The 22,836-nt window shown below is 32.4% G+C and overlaps 1 protein-coding gene across 1 annotated transcript in view; it reads right to left on the bottom strand.

Moving 5' to 3' along the window:
* The window catches only part of LOC145329885 (uncharacterized), a 64,054-nt gene that overhangs the window by 19,282 nt on the left and 21,936 nt on the right, over positions 1 to 22,836 (bottom strand). Inside the window, exons 15-24 of the mRNA XM_080174334.1 lie at positions 22,081 to 22,176; positions 20,873 to 20,918; positions 20,355 to 20,399; positions 19,423 to 19,485; positions 17,570 to 17,632; positions 16,901 to 16,975; positions 16,009 to 16,068; positions 15,443 to 15,509; positions 12,735 to 12,762; positions 11,005 to 11,047 (exon numbers count right to left, since the gene is read on the bottom strand). Of these exons, the coding sequence (XP_080030460.1) occupies positions 11,005 to 11,047; positions 12,735 to 12,762; positions 15,443 to 15,509; positions 16,009 to 16,068; positions 16,901 to 16,975; positions 17,570 to 17,632; positions 19,423 to 19,485; positions 20,355 to 20,399; positions 20,873 to 20,918; positions 22,081 to 22,176 (586 nt within the window). The remainder of the gene's footprint in view (positions 1 to 11,004; positions 11,048 to 12,734; positions 12,763 to 15,442; positions 15,510 to 16,008; positions 16,069 to 16,900; positions 16,976 to 17,569; positions 17,633 to 19,422; positions 19,486 to 20,354; positions 20,400 to 20,872; positions 20,919 to 22,080; positions 22,177 to 22,836) is intronic.

Below are 22,836 nucleotides of genomic sequence, written 5' to 3'. Positions count from 1 at the left end.
TTCAACCACTAATCGTAATCTAAAGACGGGGTTATTTTGTGTATCTTCATTGGGGATGAACATCAATTTATCGGCGATTGTCTTAGCCCTTGACATCCCTGAAATTAAAGAGTATATAAACAAGGATGACAACATCCATAAGTAGCGAAGCAAAAAATCATGGATGGGAATAAGTACAAGTAAATTTAAAGTGTATTTATTAAAATTAGAATAGCCTAAAACCTGCTAAAATGCGGCCCGACCGCCATTGATGTTTTTTAGTCAATTGTGCTCCTTAATGATATGAATGTTGTCAAAAAATTTCAGCATTCTATCTTTTATAGGAGCTGAGTAAATCCCATTTCCCCCATAGCGTTACGGACGGACGGACGGACTGACGGACAAAGTGAATTATAGAGTAGCTTAAAAAGTTATCTTAATCACATTAATGTCTTATCCTTTTAGATCCCTGATAATAATTGAATTTCTCTCTGATGTATGTATTGCCTTTCATCTTAAATGGGGGTAGCGAATGTAAAAAGGGAGGCATATAACGCTAGCGGCTAGTATTGGCTTGACCTGCAAAGCGTGAACTTTGAAGCTTGTGATATGTGTTTTGTTTAAACTAAAAGTTAATTTTAACAGATATGTTAAAACAAAGTTGTTAATTGATTTATTTTGCAGTTACATGAAAGATATTTTAGCAATAATAATTTCGACATTGTATGATCAATATAATGAATAAGTTTTGAATATAAAAATGTCGTGATTTTTAATGCTAAATCATAAATCACCATTTCACCAAAGATCAAAAATAATAATAAACAAACAAATTAAAAAGAAATCAAAGTGCAATTTTTGAAGAATCCTAAGGTTAGAATTGTATTACTTTGTTAAAATTTGTTTTATTTAATACTTATATTTGCGGTAATTTTTATATTATAACATGATACCAACCCAAACATTTAGTTTAGAAAGGTATAGTTATGAGGAAATGGGACGAGTATTACCAGATTAAATTCGTAACCATGGAGAAGTGGGGTTGGGGAGGGGGGGGGGGGGGGGTGGGCTTGTTAAGAACCTGGTATTATAAGAAATATATATAAAACTGGTTCCACAATGCATCTGAACGCATTATATGATTAAAACTAGCTCTGAGATGCCAAAGACGCCGGCTAACAAAACTGGTTTTAATATTATGATTATACATTTTTATATTCGTAGAAAACTGGATATAATAAGCTATGATACATGATTGTTAAGTATGTTTGAAACCCGGTTCTAATCCACTGGATATTAATCGGTTATGAAGCCATATTGGAAAATATTTTATGTGCCATTGTCTTTCCCCTACCTTAAACATAAACTATTAGATAAATAAGTAAATTAGATAAAGTCACAAATCTTAAAATTTAAATCAAACCTTTTCTAGTTTGACTGTAGACCCGTTCAACTGTAACATTTCACTCTGATAAATTTTTAGGCAAATTAAGATAACCATATTCATTTAATGCAAAATTGTCTAAAATCGTATCCCTGATTTATAACCCTCCCAAAAAAATAAAGTATAAAGGTTAGTTTAGATTATCTGCAATAAATGTGTCAGCTCCCATATTCATAACCTTAATCTAAGTTAAATTAAGTTAAGTTTTAATAACATGTTTTGGTATAATTAGCTGTTTTAATATTAGGTTAGGTTTTCACATTATTTGTGACCATTTGACAATATGCATTTATTATAATTATTTCTGCAGAGACAAACATTCTAAAAACTAAAAGTTAAACTTTCAATAAGAATGTATATTATTAACAAGTTTGATTATGTCATGTAAAGGTAACAAGATGTCTATGTGTCTGTCTTTGTGTACCGAAGGATCTCCCAAACCACTTCACTGATATGATTTTTCTTTAAAGTGAAGCTTCTCATAAGTCCTATTTGGGACTACACCCTCCCTCTATTATATAAAGAAGTAATTTTTTTAAAAGCGAAGCTTTTCTATAATTAGGGTCGGTCCGTCCATCCGTCTGTACGTCCGTCACAGAGAGTTAGCTCTTTTCGTTAATTTAAACAGGTTAGAATTGTCCTATCGATTCTAAACTTTGCATGATGATTTATGTAGTAGTTAGGCACAGTTTAGAAAGCGTAGCAACTCTATAATTAATACTAGAATGTCCGTACGTCCATTTAAAACATGTAGATTTTTAACTTTTTTGATAACAAATTTTTGTATGTTAAAATTATTTGATTCTTCTGATTTTTTGAAAACTGATTCCTATTACAACAAGGTATAATGTTATAGAAAAGCATCTCTATAAACAAGTCCCAAAAATGTAAGTATGTCCTTAAACAGTATTATAAATTTATTCAGTATTGCAACAAATTTACTTAAATATTGTTTGTACTGATGCATTACTATTCTGCTGATTTAGTTCTGACAATCTACAAATGTTAATGTTCGTTTGTTCTTCCATTTCAGAGCTTTGCTTTTATGGATGTTGTCATCCTTGTTTTATCTGTAGCTTATGACTTCTAAAGCTACTTAACCCATCGAGTTCTCTATTTTTGGAAAACTTTATACATATTAGTCCTGCGATGGTTTTATACTATTTTCTTCCCTTCCCTAGCTCCTAAATGTTAGGTTCGCAATCGCTGGTATATTTTAAAGTTTAAAGTAATTAAAAGACAAGAAAATAAGTTTGTTTCTTAATTTGCATATACCTTAAATAAATATAAACTAGCGGCTTCGCCCCTAGCCTCTAGGGACTTTGCCCCATGAGGTAGTTTTAAAAAAAATAAAAAATATAAAAAATTCTGGTGCTGCGAACCATACTCTCCCCCCCCCCCCCAATTTTTTTGAGGGGGGGGGATTTCATTTCTTTTTTTTTGGGGGGGGGGGGGTTGGGGGTGTCCCCCCCCCCCTATAAAATAACTTAAAACCACCACAGGACCAATAGGTATACACCCTGAAGAGTAGAATCCGATCGGTTCTGTGGTTACCGAGATCTTAAGCTTCAGACGGACGGACGGACAGACAGACATCAAGCTACTTTGTATTATTGATATCAAACAATTTACTACAAACATTATTTTTTTCTTCTCATTAATCTATCCCTACCCAATTTAGATTTTATATTAAAACAAATCAAACTAGGAGCAAAGTACGAATTTAACAAGAAAAACATTTTCTATCAATAATTTTAATCTACAAAAAGGGTAACTTTGTCAGGGATCTTAAGGGATAAGACAATCATAATTGATAAACAAAATTATCATTTCTGAAGATTAACTTTTAGTTGAGACCTTTGAAGCTTTTAAAGTAACCAATAAAAATCAAATAAAAGTACCTAAAGTTTTAATAAAACGAATAGATAAACGTGATTTTAAAACTTTAAGTTGTGTAATTGACAGTCTAAATTTCCCTCTAATATCATAATATACCGTCCATTGTCTTATCCCCTATGATCCCTGGATAAACATAGTTTGTGGAAAGGGAGTTTAAATTGAATCTCTAATATCCCTGGCAAATAGATTGTCGATAATATGTCAGCCAAGAGTATCATTTTAAGAGCTATATAGTCGACGACATTAATCTTTAAATCGTAAGGAGAAAAGTTTAAATCGATAGGACAATTATATCATGACTAAACTAACCTAAAGAGCTATCCGTTATGGAAGTTCGGACGCACAGACCTGAATTATAGAAAAGCCTTCCTTGTAAAATTTTTATTAATGCAAAGATACTCTACTATTCAGTGAGGGAGGGGACATTGTGCTAGTCCCCAAAGTTTAACAATAACGTTTTTTTTATTCCTTGACTTAACAGCTTTGGGGACTTTTATAGATTTTTATTGTAATCTAATTGTAATTCTAATCTACAGAAGGGGTAATTTTGTGTATCATCATTGGTGATATACATCAATTTATCTACCATTGTCTTATCCCTTTAGATCCCTGGCTATTATTACTGTTTTTAAAAGCGAAGCTTTTCTATAACTATGATCGGTCCGTCCGTCCGTAACGGATAGCTTTTTTCGTTAATTTAGACATGTTAGAATTGTCCTATCGATTTTAAACCGTTTCAATGCTTCGCTTTTATGGATGTTGTCATCCTTGTTTTAAAGCGAAGCTTTTGTATAATTGGGGTTAATTCAGCCGTCCATAGTATAATCCTATGGATCTACATTTAATTTTATTCTAGATCTACACAAGTGGTAATGTTCGTTTGTCCTGTCACTTTGAAGCTTCGCTTTTTGAATGTTACCATCCTTGTTTTCTCGTTAAAAACGAAGCTTCTATAGAATTGGGGTATGTATGTTCATACATAAATGATTTTATCGTTGATTTAGGCATGTTAGAATTGTTGTATCGATTTGAAACTTTACATGATTATTCCTGTAAGAGTTAGGTACACTTAAGAAAGCATCTATTTTAAAACATGCTGATTTTATTTAACATTTTTGACAATCATTTTTTATGATGTAATTAAATATCCTATTAATTTATATCCTGAGCAATTATTTATTGCTTTGGAGCATCGCTTTTATTTTCATTTTTGCTTCCTTATTTAAGTAAGGATAGAGAAATAAGATAAAACACACAACAAAAATAAGAAAAAAGTCCTTTTTAAATGATCAGGTGAAAAAAAGATTTTATAATTTTATAAAAGGGGAGAGGCTGACTTTTAAAGGATGTTTTTACTTGTAGAAGCGAAGATAAACAAATATCCTTGGTAAACTGCCTATAATTAATACTATAAATAATCAACCTAATTTAAAAAAAACTTTTAAACATTTAAAGTGACCCTTTTTATTCGAGGTCATCTGTAAATATATGTATTTATGGATATGACTATGGATAATACATTAATATACCCCTTCTAACTTATATAATTATTGGTTAAAACGTTTGGACACTGCTAGTATATTACTTGACTAATCAAAGTTTAATAAAAGTGTCGGGGAAACGAATAGAAATTGTGCTATAATTTTTTTATATTTTTGTAACAAGGAGAAAGGCTAAAATTTATGCTGGTACCCAAAGTTATTTTTGTTGACTCAGACACTTTTTTTCTTAACTAGCAGAGTCTAAATTTTTCAACCAATAATTTTATTCTAAAGTAGGGTTGAAATGTTTGGAAACTGCTAGTATATTATTTGACTAATGAAAATTTAATAAAAGTACCAAAAGTGTTGAGGGAATGAATAAGAAAGCGTACTACAAAATTTTGGTATTATTGTAATAAGGAGGGAGGGGACATTGGACTTTAAATTATGCTGGTACCCAAAGTATTCTACCGTTGGCTCAAACACTTGAATTTGGATGGGTTTTTTTCTAAACTGGTACATTTAAAACTTTTTAACCAATAAATTCATTCTACGGTAGTATATCTTGTTTATCATCATTGGGGAAATGAATAAATGTATTGTCATTGACCTATCCCTTAAATTCCTGTTAAAACTTTATGAGATGCATACAAGGGTAGGAGGGGACATTTAACTGTTTATTGAACTAGTCCCCAAAGGTTTTTAATAACGTTTTCTCATTCACTGGCACAATAACTTTGGGGACTTTTATTAATTAGTAATTGGTTGGTTTATTGTTCGAGTGTCCTAATGTTTTAACCACTAATTATAATCTACAGAAGGGGTAATTTTGTGTATCATCATTTGGGACTTATGAGCATCAATTTTTCGGCCATTGTCTTATCCCTGAAAAAATACATTTAAATTCCTAAAATCAAAGGATACAGTATTGGATCAATACTAGTTAAATTATTCTGTCTTTCTGCCATAACAATATACTAGCAGCTACGCTACTAGAGGCCAGCAGGAAGTCAACCCTACCATTTTTAGCTATAGTTTTTAAAAAAATTGAGGGGGAGGAGGAGTTATTTTTTTAGATGGGCATTTCTCTTGGGATAGTATTGGTACCTTCCCCCAAATTAGTTATAAACACTTCCAGGACCTCTGAGAATCTAAACTTTAACAAACAGACTGAAAGGTACATAGTTGGAGATCCTTTTACTTTAATATTAGAACTAGTAACTACGCCCCTAGAAGACTCTAAAATATTCTTCTTCTTTTTTTTGGGGGGTGGGGCTTTTTTATTTAAAGTTAGGAGATACTATCCTCCCAAATATTTAAGATTCTTCCCTAGACCTAAAACTATTCACTGCAAAGTGTAACCATATCCGTTTTTGAGATCCTTCGCTACCCTAGTGTAAAAATATAATTTACAGTCAAATATCCTCTCTCTCCCCAAATATTAAGTTTTTTTTCTCTGTCCACATTTTATTTACTTTGTTGGCTTAAAATCTTTGGATATTCTTTAAAAATATTGATTGGGTTTAAAATACCAACAGTATCAAAACCTATTTGTTAGAATACTAACCTATAAAAGGGGCTTATTGTTCAGTTGTAATTGAGGTGTTTAAATGCAGGGAAGAGTAGGTTGCGCTAAAAATCTGTAAAGGTTGTGAGTAATTTTAAGTAAGAAACAGTAGTAGAATGATAAAAATTTATGTTAACTTAAAAAAAATGTCTATAGTTCTTTTCAATAAGAAATACATATATTTCATAAATATTATCGGTTTTCTACTACTATTTTTAAGCCTTAAAACTCTCACCTTTACGGATTTTTAGCACAACCTATTCCTTCCTTTATCATCTATTATCTGATCCTGGTTAGTGAAACTAATATTTAGTTCATACAGAAAACAAGAATACAAATCCAATAAAGATGGATACCATGAAAAATAGACAGATGGAAAGACAAACAGACAGACATATATAATTATAGACAAACAGACAGACAGACTGACTGACTTACAGAAATACAGACAGACAGACACAAAGATAGACAGAGAACTTTCAGCAGACAGACAGATAATCAAATGGACAGATAGATACACAAATAGACAGACAGCCATACAAAAGGATAATCAAATAGACAGACAGGTTTTAAGTCAGACAGGTTTTAAGACAGACAGTCAGACATATGAAGAAATAGATAGACTTACATATATGGTCTGACAGATGGTAAGACAAACAGACTGACTCACATGCATATGGTCAGATAGCTGGTAAGACAAACAGACTGACTGACATCCATATGGTCAGATAGCTGGTAAGACAGACAGACAGAATGTCATACATATGGTCAGACAGACTGACATATGAACAAACTGACAGATAAAGAGACAGAAGGGACAGAAAAAGTGAACATACAGACTGAACGTATAAAAAAAATTTCAATTTGTAAAAGTTATAAATACAGAAAAACAAGACAGAAGGACAGTTATAGATGGACAGAAAGATATACAGACAAACAGACATATGGACAGAAAAACATATACATAGACATATTGACAGACAAACAGGCAGAGATACAGACTGGCAGCCAGATGAGCTAACAGATTTACAGAAAGGGGAAAGACAGATTGATAGACAACCAGACCATTGACAGAAGGACAGACAGAGTGACATTCATATATTTAGACAGATGTACAGACTGACAGAAAGACAGACATACATAGGCGGACATAAGACAGCCAGAGGGTCAGATATGATGGACAGGCAGATATAAAGACATACTTATATAGGTAGACATGAGACAGTCATAGGGACAGACTGAAAGTTTTAAAAATTTTCATAAATAAATATGGATTAGCATTAAAAAGATGTAGAAACTACTTCAAAATATAGCACTATGTAAATATTAATCTTTTCTACATTTACAAAAACAAACAAAAAAATGGTGTATTTTCTTTGTTGGTTAGTTTTCTAATTTCAGATATATTATTACTATTTAGTTTAATAAATTGTTTAGTTAATGTTAGCTAATATTCATAGATGTCTAATTAATAGTATTAAATTTTTCCTTATTTTTTTGCATCAAAGGTGTAGTTGCACTAATTGCATTTAAACTTGAATTTTGTGAACTGCTTATTTTTCATGTTTAATAGTTCATTTATAGGACATATATTTGAAATAATTTCAATTTTCTACCATGTAGTTTTAAAAATATCAAGACTTGAAAATCATATTTTTTGGATATATGCAACATACTGTCCTGCTTTCACAAAAACAGTATTTGGGTGGTGCCTAATTGATTGTTATTTATTTTAATACAAAATTATACATGTTAGATGGTATTTTTGTTACTTATGCTAGCCATCATACTTTTTAAATGCACTTCATGCAACTATACCTTTAAATATTATTTGATGATATGTAATTATTTCTAATTAGTTTTTCTATTGCCAAAAAATAGTTAACCACAAAATTTTAGAATCACTTCAATGTCAGGTTGTTGATAATTTTTTTTGTCTGATGTTGAAGTGGTTTTGAAAATCATAAAACTACATTAAAACATTTTTGATGCAGCCAACACACAAACAAAGAAATGAGAAACCAAGAAAAAGATAATTTTGACAATTTTCAATAGAATAACTTAATAAAAAGATTGTCCAATAAAAAAATCTTTTATGATAGTTACTTCTGTTGACCCATTTGCACAACTAGAAGAGTACCATCACTTAATTTTATAGTTGTTATATATATTGTGTAATTAATATTGTATTTGTAGAATTTATTGCTATCATTTTTTTTATAAAGAGTATGACTATTTATCATTATGAGTCAGATTAGAGTATGAATTTTAATGACAAACTGTCATATTCTAACTTGTCTTTTGATAATCTGAAATTTAGTAACAAACACTCATATTCTAACCTGACTGTTTGTCACTCAAAGTCAGTTTAGAGTATGAATGTTTGTCACTAAAAGTCAGTTTAGAGTATGACTGTTTGTCACTAAAAGTCAGTTTAGAGTATGACTGTTTGTCATCAAATGTCAGATTAGAGTATGAATGTTTGTCATCAAATGTCAGATTAGAGTATGACTGTTTGTCTTCAAACGTCAGTTTAGAGTATGACTGTTTGTCTTCAAATGTCAGATTAGAGTATGACTGTTAGTCATCATATGTCAGATTAGAGTATGACTGTTTGTCACTAAAAGTCAGACTTGAGTATGACTGTTTCCCATCAAATGTCAGATTAGAGTATGACTGTTTCTCATCAAATGTCAGATTAGAGTATGACTGTTTGTCACTAAAAGTCAGATAGGAGTATGACAACTTGTCATCAAATGTCAGATTAGAGTGTGACTGTTTGTCATCAAATGTCAGATTAGAGTATGACTGTTTGTCATCAAATATCAGATTAGAGTATGACTGTTTGTCATCATATGTCAGATTACAGTATGAATGTTTGTCATCAAATGTCAGATTACAGTATGACTGTTTGTCATCAAATGTCAGATTACAGTATGACTGTTTGTAATCAAATGTCAGATTAGAGTATGACTTTTTGTCAATAAAAGTCAGATAAGAGTATGACTGTTTACCATCAAATGTCAGATTAGAGTATGACTGTTTGTCTGCAAATGTCAGATAAGAGTATGACTGTTTGTCATCAAATGTCAGATTAGAGTATGACTGTTTGTCATCATATGTCAGATTAGAGTATGACTGTTTGTCACTAAAAGTCAGTTAGGAGTATGACCATTTGTCATCGAATGCCAGATTAGAATATGATTGTTTGTCTGCAAATGTCAGATTAGAGTATGACTGTTTGTCATCAAATGTCAGATTAAAGTATGACTGTTTGTCATCAAATGTCAGATTAGAGTATGACAGTTTGTCATCAAATGTCAGATTACAGTATGACTGTTTGTCATCAAATGTCAGATTACAGTATGACTGTTTGTCATCATATGTCAGATTAGAGTATGACTGTTTGTCACTAAAAGTCAGTTAGGAGTATGACCATTTGTCATCAAATGCCAGATTAGAATATGATTGTTTGTCATCAAAAGTCAGATTAGAGTATGACTGTTTGTCTTCAAATGTCAGATTAGAGTATGACTGTTTGTCATCAAATGTCAGATTTCAGTATGACTGTTTGTCATCAAATGTCAGATTACAGTATGATTGTTTGTCATCAAATGTCAGATTACAGTATGACTGTTTGTCATCAAATGTCAGATTACAGTATGACTGTTTGTCATCAAATGTCAGATTAGAGTATGACTGTTTGTCATCAATTGTCAGATTAGAGTATGACTGTTTGTCATCAAATGTCAGGTTAGAGTATGACTGTTTGTCATCAAATGTCAGATAAGGGATTAACTGGGCAAATTTTGAGGGTCAATTTAATCACAGATTACGATCTTAATCACCTGAACTTTGCTCACATTGAGTCAGATTCGTCAGATTATAATCTGAAATCCCCCCTGACAGATTAAAAATTTGGCGGCAAATCCTGAGTAATCTGAGTTTTAGTACCTTTTTGCGCAAAAACACAGGTTTCGTCAGATTACAATCTGACGAAATGTAATCAAATGTCAGAGTTGATTGATGAGGGGCGGGCAGATTAAAACCTGAGGAAAACCTGTCAAAACTCAGATTAGACAAGGTTTTGTCACTACTTGTCAGATTTAAAAACTACTAGGGAAAGCTACGAATAATCTAAGATACCAAGAATACACACCAAGCGCTTGGTTAGAGAACTTCTTTTTCGCGCATTTGTATGCGTTCTAGGATAATTGAGAAATGATTATAATTGGATTCCAAGATTATTTCTTGTGCCAGAAGACAACAATCGGCTGTGATCTAAAAGGATAAGAAAATGGGCGATTATTTGATGTACAATGTACATTGTACATCCCCAATTTTAATACACAAAATTACCCCTAATGTAGATTACAATCAGTGGTTGAAACGTTTAGACACTTTCCTTAATGAACCAACCAAATAAAATTCAATTATTGTCTCCAAAGTTGTTAAGCCAACGAATAAAGTAATTTTGGAGACTATTGTAATAAACATCCCAATGTCCCCTCCCTCACTGCAAGCCAACCCTGTTTAACAAACTTCAACCCTTGCCAGGTAATTTTTGTTATTGCCACAGCTGCCGTGTAGGCACTGTGTCAAAATAGGCTGCCGTAAATAGCTATGTTTTTTACCTGGTGTAATTTATCGCCAAGAATATTGTTAGCCTCCTCGCCTGGTATCAATTACTCAGCGTTAGTTATGTTTTTAGCTAATTGCAAATTTGTCCACAGGGCGGCGCTTTTTTTATATTTATTTTTTATTTTTGTAGATTTCTCTGGGGAGAGTGTTTGTACCCTATCCCAAAATAGTTATAAACTTCCCTGGGACCAAGGAGAAGCTACCCTGTTAAGAAGAACCCGATCGGTTCAGCGGTTAGCGAGATCCTTCTGTACACACACACACAGACAGACTTTACTTTATTACAAGGATAAATATTAAAGGAAGAGGGGGGGGGGGCGTGGTGGGTTTTGATATATTTATGGACAATTTCTTATTTAAAGGTTCATACATTCCACTAAAAGACATATAAGTAGCTTCTTTATAAAGAAAAATCAAATTATTAAAGAAAAACCCGATATGCTTATATGTGTGCGTCACATAAATCGAGACATTTTTTAAACGGCCATAGCGCGAAAACTACTTGACCAATCAGGACGTTTGACCCCACTATAGAAAGCTTAGGTAATGACTTTTTAGCACAAACAAATCTTTGGACGAAGATGGACGTGTACACCGAGCTGGACGCGTATATGTTCAACAAGGCAGATTCCAAATGCGCCGGTGGTTAAGTGCGCAAAATCACAAAACGTAGGGTCCGACAGGGAAGGAGTTGGAATCTTGACTTCAAATTTTGTGGGTGTCTTAGGCTCATTGAGACACACATTGTGCCGTGTTTAAATCCATTTTAGCTCAATCCTAGCCGAAATAAGGTCGATTTTTCAAGATTTTGAGCCTTAAGAAATCACAAACAGTAGGGCTCAACAGGGAAGGAGATGGAAATTTGACCCAAAATTTTTTGTGTGTCTTAAGCTCATCGAGACACGCATTTTGAGTACTTAAAGTCCACTGTAGCTAAATCCTAGCCCAAATGAGAGCAAAAACATGGATTTTGTCAATTTGGCGGTTACTCATGATCCTAAGGAAATGTGGCCTCTCAGCAGCCTGATCTTAATTCAATGTACTTTTGGGCCTAGGGCTACTTTGAAGCATGCACCAATAGACGTGCCCATACCACAAAGACCTCCCTCATTGCCACTATCAAGGAGAACTACGCCAGCTTGGACAGGTACATTTTAACCTGGACCTGCCGGCGGTTGAGGAGGCGGGTAGAGACGGTGATTAAGGCTGGCGGCGATTTTATTGAATAATCTACTAGTCATATACCTATTTTGCTTCCCAGTTTTTAAAATTCAATAAAATCTTTAAAATTGACGATTTTATGTTCATTTCTTTAAAAATTACAAAATGTCCCGATTTAAGTGACGCACCCTGTATATATTCAATATTCATCCATTTAAGCAGGGATAACAATCATTTATCCAGCTTATACAAACAATAAAATTAATTAGGAAAAAAATCACTAAAAAAACATATACGTGATTTTTAGTTGTCGCTGGGGGGGCAACATTCAGTAGAATTAACGACCTTAACATTTGCCCCCCAAATATGATTTTAGATTTATTTCGCTTGATGGCTATACCTTATTCCTGATTATTATTCTCTATTATGTAGGCTTTCTTTTAACACATTATCTTTGTACTATATAGAGTTTTGCTACCATTAGAAATGCTCATCCTTGTTTGTATAGATTTGATTAATTTATACTGAAATATATGTCTTTATTAATTTGAGTTAATTTCCTATCATTTCTTGTCTTCTAACTCCATCCTCTGAAATAAGATATTGGATATGTTAAACATGGATCTGTCATCACATTCATGAGTTTTATAATTTATGGTATCTAGAAAGTTAATGTCAGAATACATATTTCTTATTTTTTTGTATGGAAAATATTGCAAAAATGAATTGATTATTTTAGCCATCCCAAAAGGTCTGAAAATTAACCTTCAAAGCTGCTTACAGTGTTCTTTATAAAAGTGGACAAATGTTACAACTTTTCGCCGAAATATCTCGATTGACGTCATATTTAAAGGGAATGCGTCGTCAATTGGCATCGTTTTTATCATCATTTAAAAAAAAATACTATTAAAATGATGAGTATTCATTAAAGTCTGATAATTTTAAGTAGGTCAAAAAGCTTTTTAAAAATGTTTCATAAAATTTCTACAAGAATAGTTATTTAATGTATTGTATGATAGAAAGCTTTCCGCGCATAATAAAAAAATAGATTAAAACCAGTTTTGTTATGCCCAACTAACAAAACTTGTATTGATTTAATACTTTCTATTCAAGTATTCATGAAAAATTTCTGTAATACAATAATATAAATGATTTTTCAGTAAGTCTGAGAATAGGTTCGAATTCAGCGGATTTTAATTGGTTTTGAAGCCATATGGGAAAAAAAGTTTCCTTTTGTTTCATCTTTATACCAAGCTGACAAGTTGACAAGGTTTTTTATTAGAAAAATTCTCATTGTGATTATTTTTTAGCTAATTTAAGAGTTATATAATCCATATTAAGCTATAAAAATTGGAAAGAATTTTAATGAATATAATAGATTTGAAATCTGCATAAAATTTTAAGGATTTTTATAAAATTCGTTTTTATATAATTCATTATTTAAAAGCGCAAATCAAATTTAAGTGAATAATTAACTACCTGCGCTCTAATTGGTTGAATGATGTTACGTCACTTAAGCTTCTCCAATCAGGGCGCAGATAGTTTTCAATCCACCAATCACAGATGTCAAAATTATTTAACTTAATTTGTATTTGCGCTTATAGATAAAGAATTATACAAAAAACGAATTTTATAAAAATTCCTTAAAATTTTATGCATATTTCAAATCTATTATATTCATTAAAATTCTTTCCAATTTTTATAGCTTAATCCATATAGCTCATCTTTCTTTAACGTAAGAAAAATTCTTTCTTTCCATGGAAAAATTTGTAAATTTATCTTAAAATTTGAAGGTTTGAAGACAATTAATTTTATATTATTTAATTAAATATTTCTGTGACATCTTATAGACAGAAGAATTATATAAAACAACTAAATTATGAATGCAACTTCAATAAAATAAGTTTTAGTCTTTATATTAATCAAGAAATTATATAATAAATATTATTATATAAAATGATATTATAACAAAAGATTCATAGAAAATAAAAATGTGTTTTTTTTATTAAGTAAGGTGTACAACTATTACTTGAGAAGTTGTTCAATCAGGTTACATTACTTCATAAGGGGGGGGGGATGAGGGAATGTACCCCCCCCCCCCCCTATCTACCAATTTTAGTTCAAGAAAGGTTGTTCATTTGTCTAGAGCCAATTTCTCTTGAGATACTCTCCAATAAAATAGTTAAAATCCTTCCAAAGACCTAGATGAAGCTTAACTATAAAATGTATCCTTATGAGTCCAGTAGTTTGCAGGATACTTTCCCACAGACAGACAGACACCTTGTTACTTTTATTAGAATCGGTATTGTTTATATCTTAGTTATGTTTTATCCATGATTTTTATATCCATTTTTCTATTGTATAATTACTAATGAATGTTTTAGAGAGCTGTAATTATAAAACAAATTTATTTTACACCAAATATCTTTTGGAAATTATAATTAATAAAGAGTGTATATAATATTTGACTATGTTTTTTTTTATAAAATAATATGATTTTTAAAAACTAGTGGGTGTAGTTTTTGTTCTAATCTTTTTTGAGAGAGATATCACTTCTTCTTATTTTTTGGTTTAGCCATTCACGAGATTTTTCTGGATAGACAGCTTTTGATAAAAGAAACATGAAATACTTAGCTGCTACATGAGATAGGATAAAATTTTAGTTTTTTGTTTAGTTTTCTAATGAGCATCTACTCTAGCACTAAATTTATACGTCAGTCTGTCCGTAAAAATATTGGTAGTAAGTAGTGCAACTACAACAAGCTGACAAAAATGTTGAAGGAAGAGAATACTGAAAACTGTAATAATGGATGTAGGATATGCTTGGACAGGAGAAAAATGGTCGTATGTACATACAGATAACTATCTCAACCTCTTTTCCAATGACCGTTTTCGTCTGATAGCAAATTGTTTTCTGCTACTTGGCTTTGCTAATATTCCCGACACCATTGGTTGATTTTCAAAGACCCAATTGAAATTCGGCTGAAGGTCATTGGGATAGAGAAATACAGTTATTTAACCCCTTACCCCTCTAGTGTTTTACTCTCATAACTGAACTGCCTAATTTTTAGAATGGCTGCATTGCAACCAAATAAGTAGTTAGACAAAGTGTCTCAAAAAATCAGCCTTGTGACGTCATAAAAATGAGGGATTATCTATCTCTTCTTCAGGGGGTTTTCTTTCCCACTTCTCCTATAATCTCCCTCATTTTTATTAAGTCACATAGCTGATTTTTTTGACACTTTGTCCATCTACCCAAATAAACATTACCAACAATCTCATTCTGTTTTCTAATATCATTCTTCATTTCTTCAATCTGTTCCTCTAGGTCTGCTATCTATAACAAGGATGTTGATGTCTAAATAGCCCAAAACCATCCTGGTATCTATAAGGTCATTGTGAAGCTTCCATAGAATAGATAACTCAACTTAATCAAACCTTTCAGTAAATACTAAATCTTATTTTCTAGAAGTGATTATCATGGAATGGTGCCAGGGTGGTTATACCCTCCCCAAAACTTAAAAAACCTTACCAGGACCTAAGAAGCTACACTTTACAGGAGAATCATATTGGTTCATAGGTTATCAAGATAACTTTGTGTTTATTATTGTGTTTTCATGTTTAGGAATGAGATACTACTAAATATACTTCATTATTAGGTAAGTACTTTTTTACATTATAAAATAAGCCCCCCCCCAAAAAAAAAAAAAAATCACTTAATTTCTGAATTCTAAAACTTAAATGTAAGGTTTATAAACCCCCACCCCCTCAACCTTTTATCTATTGTTGATGATTCTAAGGGCGTGCGTAGCTGCTAGTTAATTACAGAAATTTACCTGTTTTGCCAAACCCTCTCTAAGCCCATCGATAGCCTCCTCTTGTAACATTTCTATTTCCTAAAATATTCAAGTCAGGAGGATGACAACATTTTTATAAAATCAGAAATGTAATCTATGGTAACGGTTTTATTTAAAGGCAATGTATAATTCCATTTCCAAGAAATTCAACTTTATATAGCTGCAAATAATGTAGGGATGAAATGGAAAAAAATAACAGCTTATTAATACCTAAATGAATACACTTTTTCACCATTAACGAGGTTGAATTGTTTCTATTGGTCAAATCAAGGGATCAATCATCTACTCTTTATATATTTATTGTTCTAATGTAGTTGACTAAGGCCATAGATTTTCCTGTTTTACTCTGTAAGTAGAAAACCATGTCACATGAAAATAAAACCCGGAAAATAAAATTTACTAAATTCCTAAAATTCTGGTTTTAAATACAGACAAAATTATGTTGAATTTTAGACAATTTTGAAAATTAGAAACAAGGAAGGTATAATTATATTTCTTGTATTCATTTGAATCCGGTGGATAGGAACCGGTTCTCATGAATACGAAAAAACTATGTCTAGCATCGTATTATATCCAGTTTTCTACGAATATAGAAAGGTACAATCATAAGATTAAAACTAGTTTTAATCTTATAATTGTACATTCTATATCCGCGGAAAGCCGTTTATAATACGATACGAGAAATAACTATTACCATTTTGGTAGATTTTTTAAATGGGCTAAGAGCGCCATTTTATCTTGTTTCAAACTATAATCACCCCCTAAAAAATGTCTAATGACAAACTAAATAAATTACCCCTTCTTTACCCCTAACGTCTAGCACGGTCCTGGTACATTAATAAACGGCGGGGATGGATACAAATTTCTTTACCTGTAGGGGTATGGTTTGTTCCCCCTCCCCAGTTCCATTTACGTTTCCAGCTCCTGACCTCTCTCCAATCGCTGCCTAGAAAAGTATATATTGTTTGTTCAGTAGGATCTCGAAAATATCTTTTTTTTCTATCATTGGTATAGATACATATTTGTAAATTAATTGTCACGTTTCTAAATTTTAGAAAAAGAAAATATCAAATAAAGACAAAAAATATTTGAATTTATTCTAGTTCTAACTATTCACATTATATACACTATAAAACTAAAGCTATCTATCCTTATACTAAAGTAACAGGATGTTTGTCTGTGTGTCTGTCTGTGTGTGTCTGTCGGTGTGTGTCTGTCGGTGTGTCTGTCTGTGTGTCTGTCTGTGTGTACCGAAGGATCTCGCTAACCGCTGAACCGATCGGGTTCTCCTTAACAGGCTAGATTCTCATATGTCCTGGGAAGGTTTTTAACTATTTTGGGGGAGGGTACTACCACCCTCCCAAAAGAAATGACAAAAAAATTGAAAATTTTCTTTAAATCTGGGAGACTTCAACGTCAAATAAGGTGGTATCGTACATAAAAAATTAACTTTAACAAACAAAAACATTTAAAGTGCCACTAGAGGCCTCTAGGGGCGTAGCCGCTAGTCTATATATATTTTACTATCTACTATCTGTACCTGCATAGTAGCCATGCCAAACCTCAATTTGTCACTCAAATCCTCAATTTTTGCATCCAATACCTTAAAATAAACAAAAAAAAAACAATTATAGTTTCAATCTTAATTAATCAATTTTAATTTTTATAATTTTTGTTTATCTTTAATTAAAGTAATTTTTCAATAAGATTCCTAAAAATGCTGAACCAATTGATTTAATTTTTAAAAAGATTATAGTATTGGCCATAGGATTGGAATATTTCTTATTTAATCTAAAACAGTAGACTGCACCATTTCTCCCGTACATCCTCCCAATCTTCCCACCTTCAAAAAAAATCTATTATACCAAAAAACCTACAATTTAATGGAAGGGGTGGGGGGGGGGGGGTGTTGAAATATGTCTGCAATTTCAATGGGCTTCATCCCCCCCCCCCCCCCCCCCAACTGTAAAATCCTGTTCAGACTAATATGATTATTATTTTCCAGATAACTAACATTTTTACTAGATTCTTATAAATATTATATCATCTTTTATTACAGAAGTAAATTAACAATTATTTGGAAATCAAATATCAAATATACAAGAACAATGATGTTAAAAGTTATCAATAGAAAAGAAATAATAATCTATGTAAATATAACTTTTTGCAATCACAAAACAAATATTTCTAAAAAGGGCCCAAAATCGAATCACCTTATATAATGTATATTTTGAACATTAGGGAGGGAGGGGACATTGGGATGTTTATTCACAAGTCACCAAAGTTTTATAATGCGTTTTCTTATTCGTTGGCTCAACAACTTAAGGGACATTTCTTGAATTTTGATTAGTTGGTTCATTGTTTATAAGCATCAAAACGTTTCAACCAGTAATTGCAAACTATAGAAGGGGTAATTTAATGTATCATTCATGGGGATATACATCAATTTATCGGCCATTGTCTTATCCCTTAAGAGTCCATTCTTCTACCCGATTACATTTAGAAACAATAAAAATAATCTACCTATCTATTCATCTATATTTATTTCACTTGGAATCTTATTATGTTTTATAACCAAATTTTTTTTTAATAATGCACGTTATTCGCATTTTTTGCATTTACGTAAGCATTTTCAGAAATCATTTTTTTCAGTAGCAAAGCTACTCAATAATTCACTTTGTCTGTCTGTCCGTAAATCCGTATCGGTATGGGGGAAAAAAGATTATTTTCTTGGCGGCAATTCAAGATAGACAGCTGGAATTTTCGTAATGATTTGCTATACCTAAATTCATCCCGTATATGTCCGTCGGTCTGTAAGTCAGAAGAAAGATACATGAAAGGTTTCGCGATTTGGTATATAGATTTATTCTTGATTATGATAACTGATAATCTGCTATTACCATCAAGGACTCCAAAGAGGTGGGGGAAGGCTAGAGGGACGTTTACTTTAAATACCCCTCCAAAACCTTTGAAAATCCACATGTGTCTTCCCCCCTCCCTAAAAAAAGTAAAAAGCTTAAACGTCCTAGATTTCCATCCAGTTTTTGTGTGCTTCCATAATTTTGGATGTTTCAAACGGTTATTTCAGATAATTTACCTTTCGGTCAAGGTTTTAAGCTATTTCTCCAAGTTTGGAAGATATATAAAAAAAATACACACCCATATAGTAAAATTGTTAATTCTCTGGTTATGATATAGTGGATTTTAAAAATTTTAGATGCAGGAGGTGACATGATACCTATATTTTTTTACCTATATGTCCAATTCCTCTCTTCTGCCGACCTTTCGCTATTTGTAACCTATTATTACAATTATTTTTTGATTGGTTACAATTGTGTTTAAGAGCCCTCCTTAGGTAATTAGAAAAAGGTTTCCCACAGGGATTTTTCCTACCTTCTCTTTTGCCTCACTCTCATGAGAAACCTTGCTCAGCTCGTCCAGAAGATCAGATTTCATCTAAAAAAGAAGTCCATAAGGAGCACAGCAACAAGCTAACAATATATCCTATCATATAAAGTAGTAAGCTTTTTTGTCTGTTGCAAAGGATCTCGCTAACCGCTGAACCGATATGATTCTGCATTACAGTTAATCGTCTTATAGGTATTGAGATGGTTTTAGGCTATTTTAATTTCATAAATAAGTCTTTGGTATGGTTTTTGGCTATTTTTCTGCCTTTCCATAGAGCTACTCGATACTAGGGGCTAGTAAGATTAAAAAGGAACAGCAAACTATCATACAATAATTTGTTGTATACATAAGATAAAAAGAAAATGCACCACTTAAAAAAATACTCCATTAAGGAAAATTGCGTGGTTTGCAAAACCTGCGCACGCTTCGAAGCTAATTATTGTAGATTTTTAGAAAATTCTCCACTATTTAAGGACATAAATACCCTTGTTTAAAATATAATGAGAGTAATTTTTATAAAAATAAATATAAAAAGAAAACATATAAAAATTAAAGTACATGTTTTGCGAATCCTTAGTTTTTTTAACAAACAATGTGTGTTCTGAAAAGTTTATTTTCTAAAATATTATATTTCAAAAATGTTGACTGACCGAAGGACAAAAAAACTTGTAGAAAAGCATTGTCAATGGATGTAGAATATACATGCATGTTATGACGGTGGAAAAATTGTCGTAAATTTAGGTTGTTAACATGAAACTCGCTTTTTTGTCAGTTCATTCATCTAGTGGGAGGGGAGGGGATGGGATGGGATAAAGGGGGGTGGTGGATGGTGGGTATCGTTCAGCCCGCTACAAGTTTCATATGAATATCTGGTGTAAGATCAAGTACTAATAAATCCATTGAATTGTCACAGTTACCTGACTGATTTGAGATTCCAGCTGGTTAATGTAGGCGTTTTGCTCCTAAAATAAATAGTTATTTAATATGTACATATTACAAAGTAGAACGATGTCTGTCAGTCCGTCTGTCTTTTTGTCTGAAGCTTAAGATCACAATAACTGCTAAACCGTTTGGTCTCTGTTCTGATACTGGTCCTGCGTTATTTCTAGCTAGTATCCAAAAATCTGAAGAACCAATACATAACCTTCCTACCAAAGAGCAGATTTTTTTACACTTTAAGGTACAGCCAATGTTACATGATTTGTAATATTTCGTTTAGGATCGAACCACCCGCCAATTCATCCGCAATGGATAACATAATGAACCAACCTATACATTCTCAATTACAATAATCAAAATCACCCTTTCTGCAGACAACAATTAATAGTTGAAAAGTTTGAAATAATTGAACACTAACAGTTTGTATATAACCAATCAGGATTTAATAGTACCAGTACAATTTACAGTCCAATGTCCCCTCCCTCCCTAGTTTTACCTGGATTCTTGAACGAGAAGTTTCTGTTTCTGTTTCCAAAAGTTTTCTAGAAAAATAAATTATTAAATTCTTTAAAATTTTTTGACACCAACAAATTACAAATCAGATTCATAACAATAGCACAATAACAATTATGTCCAAGCGTAGAAAATCTTAAAATTGTTTCAAAACTGTTTCTAGTTTGTATCCTCAAGGGGGTGGTTAATAACACTATTAAGTCAGACATGCTAAGTATTAGAGACAACCATTTAAATACACTACCTTTGTCTGGAAGTCCTAAATGTGTCTTACTGTACCTTAGAGTCAAGGGGGTTACCCTACTGTACTGTAGAGTCACGGGTGTACCTTACAGTAGTGTAGGGTTACGGGTTAACGTAACAGTACTGTAAAGTCACGGGTTTACCTTACTGTACTGTAGAGCCACATGTTTATCTTACTGTACTTTAAGGTCACGGTTTTACCTTATTGTACTGTAGAGTCATGGGTTTACCTTACTGTACTGTAGAGTCATGGGTTTACCTTACAGTACTGTAGAGTCACGAGTTTACTTTCCTGTACTAGAGTCAAGGTTTTACCTTGCTGTACTGTAGAGTCACGGGTTTTTCCTTACTGTACTGTACAGTCTTGGGTTAACCTTACTGTATGGTAGAGTCACAGATTAACCTTACTGTACTGTGGAGTCACTGGTTCACTTTCCTGTACTATAGTTACAGGTTTACCTTAATGTACTGTAGAGTCACTGGATTCCCTTACTGTACTGTAGAGTAACTGGTTTACCTTACTGTACTGTAGAGTCACGGGTTTACCTTACTGTACTGTAGAGTCACTGTTTACCTTACTGTACTGTAGAGTCACTGGTTTACCTTACTGTACTGTAGAGTCACTGATTTACCTTACTGTACTGTAGAGTCACAGGTCTACCTTATTGTACTGTAGAGTCACGGGTTAACCTTACTGTACTGTAGAGTCACTGTTTACCTTACTGTACTGTAGAGTCACTGGTTTACCTTACTGTACTGTAGAGTCACTGATTTACCTTACTGTACTGTAGAGTCACAGGTCTACCTTACTGTACTATAGAGTCACGGGTTTACCTTACTGTACTGTAGAGTCACAGGTTTACCTTACTGTACTGTAGAGTCACTGGTTTACCTTACTGTCCAGTAGTCAAGTATAAACCTTACTGTACTGTAGAGTCACGGGTTTACCTAACTGTATCAGTTCCTTGATCTGCTACAAGTTGTTGTTTGGATACTTCTGTTTCTATCAGAGTTCTCAAATCTCTTTCCAGTTGGGCCCTTAGCCTGTACATAATAAAGAGGTTGGATGGATACTGAGGAATACCGAAGGGGTGTGTATCCACCCCCTGGCATAATTAAGGGGGGGCTATGGTTACTCGCCCTCTAACTTTTAAATAACACTCCTCTTGTTGTATATGATACACCCCCTTAAAGCTTACCACCCCCCAAAAAATCGTGAAGTGGGTGTCAAAATTTTCGGGTGTTTTTCATGCACCCCCTAGTAAAAGTCTGTGCACACCAATGAAAAGATATGTTAATTAAATAGAAATATAGTTAGGATTTAGACAAGGAAAATATTGAATAGATCTATAAAAATAAATTTGATATTTTTAAAGAATTTAACCAATTTTCTCGTATTCATTTGAATCCGGTGGATAGGAACCGGTTCTCATGAATACGAAAAAACTATGTCTAGCATCGTATTATATCCAGTTTTCTACGAATATAGAAATGTACAATCATAAGAATAACTATTCCTTTATTATACAATTTCTCATAAAAATCGAATTAAATTAGCAAAATTTAATTAAATACATTAAAAAACAAGACTGTAAACTGTCAAAGAAACGAACCTGTAAATATATTTTATATTTTTAACTGGAAACACAATTTTTTAGGAGGGGGGGGGGGGAATAAATATTTTAGATTTCAAATCAAGTAATT

The sequence above is a fragment of the Acartia tonsa genome, chromosome 10, assembly GCF_053477335.1.
Source record: "Acartia tonsa isolate MP-2025a chromosome 10, ASM5347733v1, whole genome shotgun sequence".
Lineage (NCBI taxonomy): Eukaryota > Metazoa > Arthropoda > Copepoda > Calanoida > Acartiidae > Acartia > Acartia tonsa.
The sequence above is the reverse complement of the archived record's forward strand: the minus strand, read 5'-3'. Positions and strand labels throughout refer to the sequence as shown.